The sequence below is a fragment of the Phymastichus coffea genome, unplaced genomic scaffold, assembly GCF_024137745.1.
Source record: "Phymastichus coffea isolate CEN01 unplaced genomic scaffold, Cenicafe_Pcof_1.1 PCOF00099, whole genome shotgun sequence".
Lineage (NCBI taxonomy): Eukaryota > Metazoa > Arthropoda > Insecta > Hymenoptera > Eulophidae > Phymastichus > Phymastichus coffea.
In genome coordinates, this window is record NW_026706910.1 from 64,916 (window position 1) to 82,166 (window position 17,251).

The following is a 17,251-nucleotide window of genomic DNA, read 5'->3' on the forward strand; positions in this document are numbered from 1 at the left end:
GGAGTTCCGAAATTGATGACTTGGCGCGGCGACGCGCTCGCTCTCTGACAGTCGGATTCCCGGGCGCAGCCTCGGGCGGTCGACGCGCTTTACAACGTCCACCCACGCGAGACAATGACGAAGTGCGCGTAAGGTCGAAGACGGCAAGGAGAGGACGAGGCGGACGCGGCCGGTATAATTGCCGCGCTTTTACGAGAGTCGCGCACGGCGAGAGCCGATTTGTCGGCACGGACGGGCCATGGGAGGTCGCCCTCGGGTTTCATCGATTGCCGATACGCATAATGTGCCCGTACGCCTGCCCTTTTTCTTCCATATGCTCGCCGTTCGCAACGCGCCCTGGCTGGCGAAACAAAAGCGCGAGACGCGGCGTTTTCGTGGTATTCTTGTACTTGAGATCCCGACGAGAGATAAAAATACTCTTATTGAAATTTTCCAGCATCGCGGTACTTGTCGATTCATTCAAATTTTCATTTTCACGTGATTTTTCGCGCGACGGACGTATAAACATCAGATGTAAACAATGTTACTTGCAGATCCACATTGTATCCAAGCTCGATATAGGCGGCTACGAGCTGTTGCGATCTCATTGTAAACATGTCGATCAACGCGTACAATTTGGTATGGGCGTTTGACTTGGGCATATAATATGTAGTATCGCGCAGCTAATAACTATTTCTTTTTTGCTATCAAAGGGTTTCAGGTCAAAGGAGACATCGTATTCTCAGCGTCGAGATTCCATTCGGACACTATAACATCTTTCTGAGGAAGAAGACCAGTGAAATCACACATACTCCAAGGTACACTGTCTCGAGCTCGATGCAACTGAACAATGCGACGCGATCTTTCTCATGGTGCGCGAATTCGAAGTGTGCGCACACACTCGCGTGGAGTGCGATATAATAACGCGACAGGCAAGCTCTTCCCTCCCGAATTAATTGCTTTCACGTTTCAGGCTGAGCGACCGGCATTGAAGTGGACGCGCGCTAATGTTAACTATGTTGCTCGAAAAGAGCTGATATTCTATTCGTTCCGCGATAATAAAGGCTTTCATCGTCATATATTACGGTGCACAATCGCAAGTGAAACACGCGCGCTTCGATCAGTCAATACGTATTATGCTCAGGGTACGACGTCAACTTTCACGTTGACGTCGTACCCTCTCAATGAAAATCGCGGGAAATAAGAGAAGAAAAAAAAACGAGGATCGCGCTCGTGGCTTTCATCGATGCAACGACCATGCTGGCGGGGTCTTAATGAGAGAAAGTATCAAATCGACCGGGCAATTTCGTGATGCAGCCGCGGGGTGAACATGTCGTCGTCGTGTCTTTTTGGATAAGCCGATATCTTTTCCGTGATTTTTAGCTCTCCGCAGTTTTGATTGACGTCAACGTTAATTGGGATCATCCTAATCGAGGATTCGCAGCAACTATACAATAGAATTGGAGTAGGGGGGGGGGGACTCGTGCCGAGAAGGAAAGGTCTACGTGTAATATGTAATATGTAAATTGGCGCGGCTTAACGATCGCAAGACGTATGTTAAGCGGATGCAAATTTCTCGAACGATCTCGTTTCGCTCGTTGAAGAGCCGCGCAACAATGTGATCGAGAGAGCTTAATTAGCTCGGTGAGCGATCGTTCCGTTGATCGACGAGGAGAGAGATAGAAATAGAGAGAGAGAGCGAGAGAGAGAGAGAGAGAGAGAGAGAGAGAGAGAGAGAGAGAGAGAGAGAGAGAGAGCTTCCTTTCGAAAATTGGTGTCGATAAATTTACACTCGCGGCTGTTGCGATGGACGTGCAGCGCATTTGTCCACTCTGGCGTCGCCCAGATTAACGTCTCGAGGTCAGGATGTGAACAATGGCACGAATCTGTCAAGCTACGTACGCACATTTTTCATAAAGATCTGCGAGGCAGCTTACTGCGACCGATTTCCGTGGCGGAGAACAGCGACCGAGGTGTAACTCTGTGCTACGCGGCTCCGAAGAACCGCGTGGAAGACGACGGGAAGGAGGCCGTCGTTAGAATTAGGTGTTTATGCAAAGCAGTATCGCCGAGCGACCTCGTCATTAGACTCTCTCAAGCAGGTCGTTGATCCGAGCGATTGGCGATATTTAACGAGAATAAATCGCCGCCCCCGCGCGTCTATGTAACACGCGTGCTGTCGTACGTTGAACTCGATAAGCGCGAGAAGGTGTAACGTCGTCGTCACCGCTGCCGCTATTTATGCGTCGATAGCTGCTGGGACGGGCAAGAACGGTTGCAAAAGTCGATGACGGATGGGCTCGCAAGGATGGGCGCCTCTAGGAAGATAGCGGCTTTTGCAGGGGACGGGCCGCGTGATGCATGGCCTGCCGCGCGCCGCCTTTTTTGTCGCGTTACTCCGCGACCGTTTATATCGCGAGGCGCTGCGTATGAAAATGAGCGAGTACCAAGTGTGCCCAGGTAGTCGTTCTTTATTTCGCAAGATGCCACGACACGCTGCCCATCGGCTTTCGAGGAGAGCAGAGTGGATAGTCGAGCGACCAACGTATAAAACACTTACTTTATTTCGACACGCAAACATTTAAGTTTCCTTTCGGCCTTTTCTGAATCGACAACAACAGTCTCGAGCATAAAAATACAAAAGAAACAAAAGGATATGCACTCAACGTAAGCACAATTGATGTAATAAATGAAAATAATACTGCACGTTGGGGAAGTATTGTGAAAAAATCATAACACAATGGGTAGTACAGATGGTAATCGTGAGGTTTTCAAGATAAGCTTATAATTTGGCTTTTAAGAGAACGACGGCAAGATTTCGGTCTCGATGGCGGTGAGTAATTCGGCGAGGTTTTCCTTGGCTGGCAGTCCGACCATTTTCAAGCTCTCGGTCCACAAGCGAGCTGCGTCCTCTTTGTTCTCCGCGTGAGAGCCTGGCGTTGCAACTGCGCATTCTCTGTTTCGGCGTATCAAACAAACTCAAGTGAGATATACGACCAAGAAAAACAGTCCGCCTGTCGATCGTACAGCTAAGACCGCGCGAACAAAAAATGCACTTACGATCGTAAAGCGGAACGAAGTGATGGTCTGCGCTGACGATACGACGTTCGATCGGGCGCACGATTCTAGGTCGGCATCAGCTGATAATAAATCGAAGGCTCGCCGATATCGTGGCTGCGCTACTTACGAGCGATTCGCGCAACAATGAAAGCCGAGGCTAAAGCGGCGATATGGATGCGGCGATCAGCCGCTCGCCAAATTAATGACCAATCCGCGCGCCCCAAAGAGAGCCCCGCAGCCTCGAGAGCAAAGAGTGATATACTGACTTGTAATAGAGTCCCGTCTCGCCTGCCGCAGCCTCGTCAGTGGCGCAGTGGACGCTGGTCTGCGCCCCGAGTTCCGGCGTTTTGATGAAGAACTTGATCAATGACAATGCCGTCCGCGCACCTGGGAACGCCGTCTTGTTCAAGTGACGCCCCAAGTCCGACGATATTACGCCGGGATGCAGCGAGTACGTCGTTATTCCTTGTATCTCCGCCTCTGCTTGAGACACACGATTATTTTGCGGTGATAACGGCGCCTTTTCATTCACGATTCTTTTTAGTCTTAGTGGAAAATAATGCGAGCTAGTTGACACGCCTTGCTTTTGTTTTGATATTATTGATCACGTGGCAAATAATAGTAAAAGAAAATGTATGTCATAGTCAATTGATTTTCTGATAAATAGTTCAGTTCGCCAATTGATTTGTTTTGTTTCGAAAGAAATTCAATATAATATGTTAAATTTAGGATCGATATTAAGTTTAAAATTTCACAAGCATGAAAATATATATCCACCGAATATATCTTGTCCTTGTTAGCATCGTAGCATAGGAAAAAATTGTATGAACGATGAAGACGATCAAGCTTTGATCAGCCATCTGACAAATAATTAAAAAAAAATACGTAAACTTTCCATAAAAATTAATAAAAACTATAATATAATTTTGTTTTGCATTTACTGAAACCAGTCAGATCAATAAATATCATTAATTAATGATATCCATAAACGTGAACTCGTTTCCCTGCCATCTCGTTGCAAAATATATAACCACGGAAAATCATGACTATCGACCCACAGGTTTAACGTAGGCGTGTTATTTAACTGCTCACTACTCTATTTATTTTATAAAATCAGCCTGTTATGATTCACCTTTCAACTTTCTAGTGAGTTCCTTGGTAAACAATATATTGGCTAATTTGGACTGCTCGTAAACTGCCAGAGGCACGTATCCCTTGTCGAAATTCAGGTCATCGAAGTGCATCCTCCCACCTGGCAAAATTCCAAAGTGTCAGTCATAAGGTGGTCCAGCTCGCGAGCTCAATCAATCAAACTCACGATTGTGTGCCAAGGAAGAGACATTGATGATCCTGCAGCCTGGTGCCGAAGCTTTGATCTTTGGGAGTAACAGCAGCGTGAGCAAAAAGTGTCCGAGGTGATTACTCTGAAATTGCATTTCATAACCGTCTTCGGTCTTCTCTTGCGGACACATCATCACACCGGCATTGTTGATCAACAGGTGGATTTGCGATTCTGAATTCGCTAGCTCCTTCGCGCATTCTCGCACGCTTGCCAAACTTGCGAGATTGAGCTTGCAGACGACAACCTCACCCGGTTCACCTTGGAATTGTTCTCTTTCGGGCCTATAATAACACAAATATATCGTTTTCGATGGACACGTGCAGGAAAAAGACGTTAAAATTTATATTTTTTCATATTTAAAAAAGGAAAATGTTGATAAAATTATCTTGTCTCGTATGTGCTTTGATAAGCGAGGTAGCAGCTAAATTTTGTATTATTGAAATTATCTTTATCGAAAAACAATGTTATAAAATCGTCGTTCTTGACCTCGATGTGTACCATTAAGGAATTAACGGTTAAATAGTTAATTAAGACACTGAAAAGTCAGAAAGTTATATCGTTTGTTTTATATTCATCAAATATAGAATAATAAATCATAAAGACACTTTCGGTAGATCGATAAAGGAACGTTCGTACAGGAATGTTCGTTTCAATCTCACCAAATCTCTACCAACAATTATAAAATAAATTTTAAAAAATTACCAATTTGAACAGCACACTTAGCTGCTTAAGCAGTGTCGAGAACAACAATTTTGTAAAATTACATTGTCTTCTCAAAGTTAAAAATTAATCTTATGTAACTATTTTCAGGGTGCCTAACAACGAGTAATTATTTCAACACTTTTTCCCTGTGGCTGAGTTTACAACTTTTTTATACATTGTTCTTTTAGGTCGTTGCGTAAATAGCTTTTTGCAATTGACCGACCCAATAGGATAATGAACGAAAATCATGATTTTTTACATTTCATAATTTTCTGAGCGGATTCATTCCAACACATAAGATTATATGGTTTATAATGTTAAATGGTTTTCAAGAATACAAATGTCGCATAGCTATATTGAATAAGTAAAATATAACCGGGAAAAATAATTCGAAAATATAATAACATTATTGAAATTAAAGTACTTGTTCATTGAAATTTGTTTAAATTATTCAAAGCAAGTAAATTAAATTTGAGTTTTTGCATTTCCTTAAGCTATAGTCTTTACTCCGCATAGGAGTAAATACAATTATTTTCATGGGCAAAGTCCTCATAATTTATCTGTCCACTTCCTGTTTTTGAAAGTATTATTTTCGCCTATAACGATTGGAGGGCTTCACTACAGTTATATACGAGACACACGTTTCAAACATTTTTTCTAAGCGTGACTAATACAGGCACATATTTGTAATAGTTATGATTTACGTACCTGGACGGCGGGACTTTCTTGATTTCTTCGGCAGCTTCATTTGCTTTATCGAGGTTCCGACACGCTAATATCACTCTAGCACCTGCAAAAAAGGAGTCATCAATCAGATATACTGTGACGTCGGAAAAAATGACACATTTAATTACAATGTTTTTAATCTGCACTCTTGTGCACTAAAACCAGGACCACCGTTGACTTGTTACGAAAGGACCGAAAAGCCCGACGGCACAAGTTGTAGAGTATAATTTTTCCTTGTAGATGTAGCTCTAACCCAGGCACTTGCAGAGCCAACATAGTGTGGAATTTCGAAACTGGTGTGACTTTTACAAAAAAGAGGAAAATTGTAATATTGATAAAAAGAAACTTTTTTTATAGACTTTTATATAGAGAGATTGTTGATTCTTCTATAACAGAGTTTTGCACGAATATTTACAAATATTGAAAAGTGAGGGACTTCCCTCCGAAAATCGTACAACACGAAATTAGACGAAAATCGAAGTACGAATGTGATAGATACCACTTCGAGAATTGTGAAATCGAAATATAGTGTTAGAAACTCCCTTCGGAAATTACAAAAACTGACGTTCAATCGACGAGATCATCTTGCCGCAATTGGTTCAATAATCATAACAAACTTTTGAATTATGCGTAGCGGAAAGAAGATTGATTCATAAGTCAGAAATGAGATCGACTGTAAAATGTGTGGACAGGCACTTTCTCGAGAGAAGATAATTTGAGCATACAATGCTGATTAAAATTGCCAATTTAATCCATGAAATTGAGATTTTATATTTTTAATTTATATTAATTAAATAAAGCTTATTAAATAAATCTTTTGTGAAATAAGTTACACGATATCAATTTCATTTATATATAAAAGACTTACATGGAAAGAACATATATTTACTAAATGTAAATAGTTGGGTTTAAAGGGGGGGGGGGGATATACTGGTTCATTGAAACAAAATCAGAGCTGTCAATTGAAAACAAACTGTTACTATACAAAGCTGTACTCAAACCAATCTGGACGTATGGCATTCAACTATGGGATGCTGCTTACACAAGTATCGAAATCCTAGAAAGTTTTCAATCGAAAGTCCTACGCAATATAGAACGGGTCCCATGATTCGTACCAAATAAAATTATCCGAAATGATTTACAGATACCTACAGTCAAAGACTAATGAATGCTCAAATAAATTAATATAATTATTTCAATCTTACTATAAAACAGACAGTATACTCACTGGAGTATACTGCTGTTTATTATATATATACGCGCGCGCACGTGTGTGTGTGTGTGTGTGTGTCTAATAGCAACAACATTTGCTTATTGTCTCAATACGTGAGACAGATTGTAAATAAACTTGGAGTAATAATAAAAAAAGAATTTATATATACTGACTTTCATTCAGAAATATAATTTTATAAAAACATTTTACAAATTTTTCATAATTATCTTTCTCACTCTGGAATTCTTAATCATATGCATTCTTGTCTTATCTAAATATGTTGATTCATTCTATAGTCTCTCCTCTCGCTTAGTCATCGACTTCAGAAATTCTTAATATTTGGATCTTTATTAAGTTTGTTTTTATTTAAAAGTTCTCATCATATATATTTAAAATAAGAAATATAAAAATTTATCCAAATATTCGGACCCCGTAACAAAACACGTCGGAATATTGTAGAAAAAAATGCAAGTCATTGCTTGGCATTGAACAGTCGCTTATCGAGAAGATTACTCTTTTCCGACTTACTATATTTCTATATGCAATATTTTGCTATGAAAAAAATAACAATAAGCTTCTTACAAAGAATGACCTTAATAAATTTTAATTACGAATTTCCTTTATGCAACTTATATATGCCAGTTAAAAGACTATAAATTTATGTAAGAACAATTTAAGAAAAAAATACTGCTTCTTTATGAATCCTACGTATATTGTCTGTACTTTTTGAGCATAAGTAAGGTAGCCAACGATGAAGTAAGACGAAAAATAATACTTTTTATATGATACAAAGAATAAAAATAATTGTGGATTGAAATTAAATGAATTTAGATACACAATATTATTAACTTTGCTTTTAAAAAAAGGTATCGTGGCTTAGTGCAGATGATTTTTTTTCAGCGATCAAAAATCAGAATTAAAAAGAAAATATGATATTATGTCCTTTTACAGAATAACTTCGACGTGGAAATGAAAAAAGTGTGTACATGCTAAGTTTAAAATGAATCCGCAAGTACTTTGAAGTTTCTAGCTTGTAAGTGAACTTTAGACAAAAATTTATTAATTATTTACCTCGCCTGTAAAGATCACGAGCAGTTTCCTTGCCAATGCCAGTATTTGCACCGGTGATAACAACAGTTTTTCCAATTAGGCGCGCTTTGCTCTTGCAAGTGCTGCTGAAAAACCACATTCTTTCCAAATGCGTTCACGCGTGTATTTTAATACCTGTTAGAACAAAAAACAAGACAAGCGTAATGCAAAAGCTTGCGTTCGAAGGGAGCAACGCGTTGCTCTACTTCGCAAAATCGTAAAAATGTGTTCGGCTCGCTAATCAATCAAAGCAAATAATCGTAGTCAAGGGATATGATTCGCTGACTGGATCACGTGCAGAGAACTCACTTGAAATTTCGATGTACAATAAAAAGGCGGCGCGCACTTGAAATTCGAATGAAGAGACGAGCGATACGCCTACGCTTCAAAGTTATGTATACATATTGACTTCCTAACCTCAATCGTTAATTGTCTTGCGCAGGTGTGCGTACGGCTCCCTTACTTGGATGTGATCATCAAGCGAGACTCATTGGCAAAATGACAATTCGATTGCTGGGACACGTAGACCACTCGTTGCACACTTCAACAGCGCAGTGTAGCTTTGAACGGATGATCTAGGTGTAACTGTTAACTCGCGTACGCTTGTCGTAAAGTCCGTGCGAACGGATGGATGGGAAATGGCTATGAGTGTACATAAGTATATGTGGCTGGGACAAGAGGAACGCATTGTGATGTGTCAGAGCCGACTGTCCCTGTTTGTGGAGTCATGAATGCACATAGTATATATACTTATGACTTAGTTTGATGCATACCTTTAACAGTTCTGATCTCGCTCTAAGCTATATAATGATAATACGTGCTTTCTCTTTTTAATCAGATGTGTAATGTAACTATACAAGATTAGTCAAGAAAGAAAAAAAGCCGACTTCAAGAATTTTTGCAGTCACGAGCAGGATGATGCTTCAGTCAAGTCAATAATGAAGCGGGACTATTTCGAATTAGATCACCCCCATTAAAAAAATTAACCAATCTAGAAATATGCGCGAACGTAAAAAACAATAATTCAGATCAAACACAACAGCTTCTTTCTTTTTGAAGTTTGAATTTTCTTTTTGATCAATCACAATTCTTTCTTTATTTAACTATAGTGTAGTGTCATCAAGTGCGCTTCACGCGCTCGTCTCTTGCTTGAATTCAGTAATATTCAGTTTTATGCTTGAATCAAATCAACATTATTATTATAGACGAAATAAACAAATTCTAAAATACACTATACATACATGAAATAATTCTATGCTTTGAAACGCTTACCATACGTCGATATGTGTGTGTGTGTGTGTGTGTGTGTGTGTGTGTGTGTGTGTGTGTGTGTGTGTGTGTGTGTGTGTGTGTGTGTGTGTGTGTGTGTGTGTGTCACATCCAATCATCCAGTATTTCTCGATAACAATTATTTCAAATCTAATAAAGTAACAGATTTTTAGATGTTTAACTATATAGGTAATGGGAAGCGCACAATGTTAGTTTTTATTTTTTCAAATAAATAGTATTGTCAGCTGCGCTTAACAATGTAATTTTCTTCATTTTTTAACATAAATATTAGTATATGGTTTCAAGCTTTTTCTAAGGTATCTCCATATCAACAGATTATGTTATTTTAACAATTTTTTTTCAATTTCTCATCCGTGACCATTCGTAGACTTTGTTTACTTTTGTAAATTCATTTCTAAAAAATTTTTTCAATAAATTATCGGTACCGAGTGCACCGAAATCAATTTTCAGAATTTCACGTGAAATATCGATTTATAATTCTCTTCATTGTCGATGATAATTATTCAAAGTTAAACTTTACAATAAAGATATTCAATAAATTTATAAAAATATGTAATTAGAGTGGCCGTTGAGAGAACGTGGGCGTTATTGTCTTTTGAATGCCTACAAATTATTATACTTCTTTTTATTCTTTTAATTTGATCGAGTATTAATCGATGTAAAATGTCTCGGTCTATTATTTAGTGCCGATTTGCTCATAACAATGTTCCATGTGACTACATTTAGCCAATCAGATGATAAATAAATGACTTCACTCAGCAAGCTATCACATTTTTTATATAGGGATAAAATATATATAGGATCAAACACGCTTTGCGCGGTCTTATCTTTCTTTTTTATTGCTTATTGTTATGTTCATTAACATATTCAACATAAATTACTGTTTTTAAAGATGAATTTTTCAATCACAGTAAAAAAATGTGTATTAGTGAAACAGTTCCACATATTCCAAATGATTTATCATATCGAAAACTGCAATAAATAATCTTTTAGTTCTTTTCAACAATATAGGGCAAATTATTAAAGATTCATCCTATTTTTTGAATGAAGATTGCGACGTTACAACAATCAGATTGTAGATTAATAATAGAAAATAATTAGAACGATTTCAACCTCTTGTTTTTAGGCAACGATTTATTCGCTGTTAGTTTCACAAAATGAATGTTAAAAAATAACGCCTGAGCCTACTTTTTTTTACTTTTGTTATCTTCAAAATGACCTATATCAATGATGATAAATTAAATTTTTATTACTACAATCTCAAATTGAAACCTCATATACACGCTCATTTGCCGCCACATAATAGTACATCACGTGACCGTGTCTCAGCCAATTAGATCACGAATAAAATGTTTCAACATGGCATCCACCACTTTTTTTATAAAGGGAAGAAGATTATTAAAAAAAAATAATTTTCTAGTTCGCAAACCACTAATATTCTACTAATTCAAATATTATTGACACATGATTTCATTGGATGTATTGATGTAGTAATTGCATTTAATTGCTTGCCATTGAAAATTATATGGCGGACGAATGACACATTCGAATGACCACGGTCGTAAAACACCCACTGACTTGCAAGTTTGTCGTGTAAATTAAAAAAAGAAGGAAAAACTATAATTTTCATTCTTTTAGAAGGTGGTAGTTATGATAGCGTAGATAATGGTAAGCGATAAAAGATGCATTAAAAGCCAAAGCAAAAAACGTCTACATGATTTACTTATTTATCGTTAACAATTCTATAATAGGTCAACCGCAAAATACGAAGATGAAACTGATAGACTTTGAGAAAAGGTGTCGGTCGATATCTTAAATGTGATAATGTATTTATAGTATCTGCACCATCTGGAGAGACCGAATGTGTGCATATCATAATTGTATCCCCTACGACGAGAAACTGCACGTCACAAGGACCTGTTTCATTTGATATCATTTATTACTTAGTATTTCTTTTTATTTACTTAATCGCTTGTACGAGAATTTGTGGATCATTGGTGAAATTATGTTCATGGAATTCATGTAAGTATATGTAATACAAATGTAGTTGGAAAATTTGAAAAATTGGTGTCTATGCTGGCTCAGAGCAAGTCGCACGCATAACGCAAATCAAACGTGTGAAAGTTTTTTAGAAACACCAAATACAAAAAAATTGCAAAATAATTCTTTGAGCCGGAAAAATATTATACGAACACTATAGATACGTAACTTTTAGGTTGTATTGCCATGAAAATAATACCGAAAAATAGAAAATATTGTTGGATTTAGGAAATATTTACAATATCCAATCAATTTTCTTTCTATCAGTCTAAAGGATAAACTTAAAAGATCAACGAGGTTCCGTAGAAGATACTAACTACTGATGTTTACAGCGCGTAGACAGTCTTCGGAGTGAATGACCAAAGACTGCTCTCATACTTAAAAGTCCCATGAAAATTATCAAAAGCTTTACAATTTTTTTGTTCACATTTAAACAAGTCATTAGTCGTTATTTACTCTATTTCCTGATAAAATCGCGTGATTTTTGGAAGACTTTCAGACTTTTCAAAACAGTTGTTTATATAAGTCTAGGACTTTTTCTTGTAAAGGCACTTTTCGTGAGATTCAACGTAGCATTATATTTATAAGATATTTTTAATATATATTTTATAATGTTCAAGCTTGATATGACTAGCACATTCGGTAAAAAGTTAGGTTTTCATACAACCGGACCTCAATCCTTCAAATAGCGAAATCTTGAAAATCATTAAAATTTTGAACAAATTTGTCCTTATACACACATTGCCGTGCAGCTGTTTTCTTTTTTTTTATGCGCATTTTGTGACTAAAGACAAGATTATAAGCATTGATGAAGATTTAATCCGTAACGTAGTGAATTATAGCAAAATCATATTGTTTATACGACTTGAATAATACACGCTTAAATAATGAAAACTGGTGTAAAAACATGTTAGCAAAACTATCTCAGAAGTCCTAAAAATGTATAAAAATTGTAACTATCGATAATTATGCGTAATTCTCAATCTGTCGGTTGTTTTAAAATATCGCTCAGCCCGTAATACTTATAAATAGCTCACAGGAAATACAGTTAAATAAAACTTGGCGGATTCAAATGGAAACGGTAAGAGTAAAGTCAGCATTAAAGCGAAATGACGTGTAATCCCTGGAAAATTCAAAGTCAGTCAAGTCGTCGTCGCGTTTATTATCTCTCTCTCCGATCAGCCCGAAAGACGTGGTCTGTCTCGCAGGCACTTTGTAATTCAATTCTCTCTCACTTTCCACAAGACACTGTCCGACATCTCCGCGTGTCGAACTTGTTATTGAAGAACGTTGTCAGCGGCGAGCTGGCAGTCGACCGTTGCAAAATCATCCACATTAGCAAAATTCTCATTTTTATCTTTCCTTTTCCTTTGTTCGATAGCGACGAAAAATCTTTCCAAGACTTCACTTTGGAATAACTGTGCTCCGGTTATATCTAACTTCTTACCAAATGTGCTAGCCATGGTAAGCTTTAGCAAAGAGCGCAATGGCCACACAGCCAAACTTCCACAGGTGATCGCGCGGCGCGCAGTGCGCGTCGTGACATCGCGCAGAAGAGTGGTCGATTCGGTCGACTCGACGGCGATCCCCTTTTAAACGCCATTTCCTTCCCTCGTACTTTCATAAACCAGCCAAACGAGTATTCGAGAATGCATCAGTGACGTTGCAAAGCCACGTGCTCGTCGTTATGTTGAGTTTGAGAAGAGTCTGGTTGTTGAAGGATCGAGCGGCTTGTCAATTTTCTGACGCGAGCGGAGTCAAGTCGTTTGATGAAATTCCAGGACCGAAAGGATTGCCGCTGGTCGGGACACTTTATCAATATCTACCCTTTATTGGTAAGAGAATAGAATCTAAATTAATATCACGCGGCTGTTACCAATGTAAAATTTAAAAAAAAATAACATTGTATATCAGGCGAATACGATTTCAAAAAGCTTCACAAAAATGGCATGTCAAAGTACGAGAAATATGGACCACTGGTACGCGAGGATATTGTCCAAGGTCAATCGACTGTTTGGGTATTTAGACCCGAAGATATTGCCGAAGTGTTCAAAGCTGACGTAGGTCGTTATCCAGAACGACGAAGTCATCGGGCATTGCACAAGTATCGAGCTGATCGGCCACAGATTTATAAGAATGGGGGTCTTTTACCCACGTAATGTCATTTTTTTTCCTACTATTTTATATATTCTTGTAAATTTTCGTTTTAATATGTGAAATGGAAACCCTTTGTGTTTTTCTTTATTACAGAAACGGAGTCGAATGGTGGAAGCTACGAAAAGAATTTCAGAAAGCTCTAAGCAAGCCGCAAAACGTCACTAATTACATAGAAGATACGGATGAAGCAATGATTAATTTCGTAGGAATATGCGAAAAAAACGCGACGGAAGATACGCTATCGATGCTTTCGCGACTGTTTTTACAATGTGAGTAAAACCGATGATCACTGACGAATGTACAAATCTGAATATTGTTTAAGAAGAGCATTGACTTTCAGTACTTTTCCTGTTGACCTTCGATAAAAAGATCAATCCGTTTTCCAAGGAAGAAATGAAATCGGATTCGATGAGCACCAAATTAATCGATGCAGCTTACAAGACAAACAGCGCGATATTGGCGTTAGATAACGGACCACAATTTTGGCGATACTTCAATACTCCTCTGTACAAGAAGCTATGCAAAGCCGAAGAATATAAAGAAGAGTACCTTTATTCTATTTTTATTCGCGTTTCATAGAATATTTTATTAATAAATAATGATATTTCCTGTCTTTCCGTAAAGAATAGCAATAAAACTAGTTGGGGAAAAAATGGAATCTCTAAGAGACGTAGAAGAGAAAAGTGCCAAGTCTTTGTTGGAGCAATATTTGCTCAACCCTGAATTAGACTACAAAGACATTGTTGCCTTTGCAAGTGATATGCTCCTTGCTGCAATCGATACTGTAAGCTTAACAAATCCGAGCAATGATTTTAGGAAAAAAATTATTATTCCCTTTCTTTATACAGACTACGTACAGTACCTCCTTCGCGTTATATCACTTAGCTAGAAACTCGGAAGCACAAGAAAAACTATACGCCGAAACATCTAAGCTTCTGGTCAAAGAAATCGATAGCATTACAGCAGACACGCTGAGGGAAGCGACTTATACCAAAGCTGTCATCAAAGAGACTTTTAGGATGAATCCAGTGTCTGTCGGTGTAGGTCGTATATTGCAAGAGGACGTTGTTTTAAGTGGTTATCAAGTTCGCAAAGGCGTTAGTATTAACGCTTAAGAAAAAAGATAATCTCAATAATAAAAGAAATAGATTTCTGAAAATAACTTGTTTTCAGACAAATGTCGTTACACAAAATCAAATATCTTGCCGACTACCATGCTATTTTGAAAAACCAGATGATTTCATACCAGAACGTTGGCTGAAAGAAATTGGGACAAAGGAAAAACCTTCGATTCATCCATATTTAGTTTTGCCTTTTGGTCATGGACCTCGTTCTTGCATTGCGCGGCGATTAGCAGAGCAAAATATGCAAATGTTACTTTTACGAGTAAGTAATACGTGTTTAAGTGTTAAATTAAATTGTAATAGATTGCATAAATTCATCAATTAATTTAACCTTTAGATGTGTCGCCACCTGAAATTCGAATGGAAAGGTGGTGAACTCGATGTGATTACAGTGCCAATAAACAAACCAGACGGCCCTATCAAAATCCACTATCAACGTCGTTGAAAAATCAAAATACACATATACACACATCTTTAAGTTCTTTAAAAACATTTGTATTTCTCATTAAAACGTACAAATTAAATTTTCTTAACTTAAGCCTCGTTTCTCAATCAATCTGACTTATTATCGTGTAACAGAAAATCACTCTAATTATAAGCCATATACTTGGGCGTTGCGGAGAACTTAGCGTACGACTTGATAACCTTGGTGACGGCCTCGAGGAAGTCCTTCTCGGTAGCAACCTTACGTCTAGCACGAATAGCAAACATGCCAGCTTCAGTGCAGACCGAATGAATCTCTGCACCAGTACTGTTGGGACAAAGACGGGCCAACAATTCAAACCTGATATCACGCTCAATGCTCATTGGACGTGCGTGAATCTTGAAAATATGCGTACGACCTTCCAAATCTGGAAGACCAAATTCGATCTTACGGTCAAGACGACCAGGTCGCATAAGAGCTGGGTCAAGAGTGTCTGGTCTATTCGTTGCCATGAGTACTTTGATGTTTCCTCTTGGGTCAAAACTAAAAAACACGTTCAGTTTTATTCAAGTTTTAAATAGTAAATTACTTACAACCAAGAATTAAGTCTAACTCACCCATCAAGCTGATTGATAAGTTCCAACATAGTTCTTTGAACCTCGTTGTCACCCCCAGCTCCATCGTCGAACCGAGCACCACCAATAGCGTCAATTTCGTCAAAGAATATGAGGCAAGCTTTCTTGCTACGAGCCATTTCAAATAGCTCTCTTACCATTCTAGCACCCTACGTGATTAAAAAATTTGTTTGAGAAATTGCAAATTCAAAACTATGATAATGAAAAGATGAATGCTTACTTCTCCAACATATTTTTGTACTAATTCTGAACCAATAACACGAATAAAGCAAGCATCTGTTCTGTTTGCAACTGCCCTTGCACACAATGTTTTTCCAGTTCCTGGAGGTCCAAACAATAGCACTCCTTTTGGTGGCTCGATACCCAAATTTACAAATTTCTCAGGCTGAAAAAAACAACTGTTTTTTAATAAAAAGAAACTCAGTTAGAAATAATCAAAGTTTAAAAACTTACATGCAGTAGTGGAGTTTCCACAACCTCTCTTAACTTTTCAATTTGATCTTTGCACCCACCAACATCACTGTAAGTTACATCAGGTTTCTCTTCCACTTGCATCATAGTGACAGTAGGATCAATTTTTGGTGGGAGAGGTATATGAATCTGATACTTGTTACGGTCCACACCAACTCTCATACCTTCTTCAATGTCGGTGGGTGCAACAGAATCTGCAAGATCAACCACAAACTTGGCAAATTGTTTGACATTGATAATGTATTTAGGATCATCCGAGTCTGCATTGATGATTTTTGTGCATCGAGCAACTTGCAAAGGCTGCTCATTCTGAAGAGTTTGTTTATCTGCTGCAAGATCCCAAAGGGCTGGTGGTGCCAATCCAGTATCAGACTCCTTAATTCCAGCAAGCTCATTGACCTGCTTTATGATAGTTTGTATATCCTCTTCGACTGCTTTTATGCTTTTTGTGTATTGACCTTGTCCCTAGAAATTGATTTAGAATATTGCATTTAAAATTAATTAAAGTCTTGATTTAGAATTCAAAACTGACTCTAAATGCTTACGTATGTTTTTAATAGCGCGATATCACCTTCATCGAGAGCTAATTAAAAGGAAATTTATTTAAAATGCAAGATAACTGCAAGACGTCAAAAATATCATACAGGAAATTAGGAATACTCACGTTTGATGTCTTTTTCTTCTTTATCTTCGTCGGACTTGACTTTTCGCATATCATCTCCAAGATGATCTGGCATTTTTGCTATCTTTTGATATGATATGAAAAATTATACTAAAGCAATAAATAGGCAAAATTTTCCAATAGAACTTTAAATCTCTAACAGGTTATGTTTCCCGTAGTCGATTACAAGCGAAAATGTATCTCCATTTGTATAGTGGCACTCCTGGCGGACATTCTGAGCAAATTATCAATTTTAATTTTAATTTATTAATCAATTAAGATTATATACAGTGATATTATTCTATAGAAAAATATGTGTCTTTTATAGGTTTGTTGAA

The 17,251-nt window shown here is 37.8% G+C and overlaps 3 protein-coding genes across 4 annotated transcripts; 1 reads left to right on the forward strand and 2 right to left on the reverse strand.

Moving 5' to 3' along the window:
* Window positions 1-2,460: 2,460 nt before the first annotated feature.
* Window positions 2,461-8,729, reverse strand: LOC131670025 (retinol dehydrogenase 11-like). 2 transcript variants are annotated; one of them, XM_058945318.1, is made up of 7 exons: window positions 8,529-8,729; window positions 8,094-8,246; window positions 5,792-5,873; window positions 4,358-4,662; window positions 4,172-4,291; window positions 3,306-3,519; window positions 2,461-2,935 (listed from the first exon to the last, which is right to left on the reverse strand). In XM_058945318.1, exons 2-7 carry the CDS (start codon window positions 8,209-8,211, stop codon window positions 2,776-2,778), a joined length of 999 nt encoding a protein of 332 aa, XP_058801301.1. In that variant the 5' UTR covers window positions 8,212-8,246; window positions 8,529-8,729; the 3' UTR covers window positions 2,461-2,775. The 2 variants fall into 2 exon arrangements, with proteins under 2 accessions (XP_058801301.1, XP_058801302.1); XM_058945319.1 differs by lacking the exon at window positions 8,529-8,729 and adding an exon at window positions 8,421-8,523.
* A 4,023-nt stretch (window positions 8,730-12,752) lies between these two features.
* LOC131670055 (cytochrome P450 302a1, mitochondrial) lies at window positions 12,753-15,245 on the forward strand. Its single transcript, XM_058945376.1, has 8 exons — window positions 12,753-13,276; window positions 13,356-13,596; window positions 13,692-13,867; window positions 13,939-14,143; window positions 14,223-14,382; window positions 14,447-14,695; window positions 14,772-14,984; window positions 15,060-15,245. The coding sequence occupies exons 1-8, from the start codon at window positions 13,129-13,131 to the stop codon at window positions 15,165-15,167; spliced, it is 1,500 nt and encodes a 499-aa protein (XP_058801359.1). The 5' UTR covers window positions 12,753-13,128; the 3' UTR covers window positions 15,168-15,245.
* Window positions 15,202-17,102, reverse strand: LOC131670056 (26S proteasome regulatory subunit 7). The gene is made up of 6 exons (XM_058945377.1): window positions 16,917-17,102; window positions 16,798-16,835; window positions 16,235-16,717; window positions 16,002-16,166; window positions 15,764-15,930; window positions 15,202-15,689 (listed from the first exon to the last, which is right to left on the reverse strand). The coding sequence occupies exons 1-6, from the start codon at window positions 16,987-16,989 to the stop codon at window positions 15,311-15,313; spliced, it is 1,305 nt and encodes a 434-aa protein (XP_058801360.1). The 5' UTR covers window positions 16,990-17,102; the 3' UTR covers window positions 15,202-15,310.
* Between the last annotated feature and the right edge of the window lie 149 nt (window positions 17,103-17,251).

Excerpts from the sequence above, each read along its gene's own strand:
- LOC131670055 (XM_058945376.1), top strand. The coding sequence starts at position 13,129 with ATGTTGAGTTTGAGAAGAGTCTGGTTGTTGAAGGATCGAGCGGCTTGT. Across the intron at positions 14,144-14,222 it reads GCCGAAGAATATAAAGAAGA|AATAGCAATAAAACTAGTTG; the intron begins GTACCTTTATTC and ends CTTTCCGTAAAG. Across the intron at positions 14,383-14,446 it reads TCCTTGCTGCAATCGATACT|ACTACGTACAGTACCTCCTT; the intron begins GTAAGCTTAACA and ends TTCTTTATACAG.
- LOC131670056 (XM_058945377.1), bottom strand. The coding sequence starts at position 16,989 with ATGCCAGATCATCTTGGAGATGATATGCGAAAAGTCAAGTCCGACGAA. Across the intron at positions 16,167-16,234 it reads TGGAAACTCCACTACTGCAT|CCTGAGAAATTTGTAAATTT; the intron begins GTAAGTTTTTAA and ends TGTTTTTTTCAG. Across the intron at positions 15,690-15,763 it reads CTTATCAATCAGCTTGATGG|TTTTGACCCAAGAGGAAACA; the intron begins GTGAGTTAGACT and ends CGTGTTTTTTAG.
- LOC131670025 (XM_058945318.1), bottom strand. The coding sequence starts at position 8,211 with ATGTGGTTTTTCAGCAGCACTTGCAAGAGCAAAGCGCGCCTAATTGGA. Across the intron at positions 4,663-5,791 it reads AAGAAAGTCCCGCCGTCCAG|GCCCGAAAGAGAACAATTCC; the intron begins GTACGTAAATCA and ends GTGTTATTATAG. Across the intron at positions 2,936-3,305 it reads GAGACGGGACTCTATTACAA|AGAATGCGCAGTTGCAACGC; the intron begins GTCAGTATATCA and ends ACGCCGAAACAG.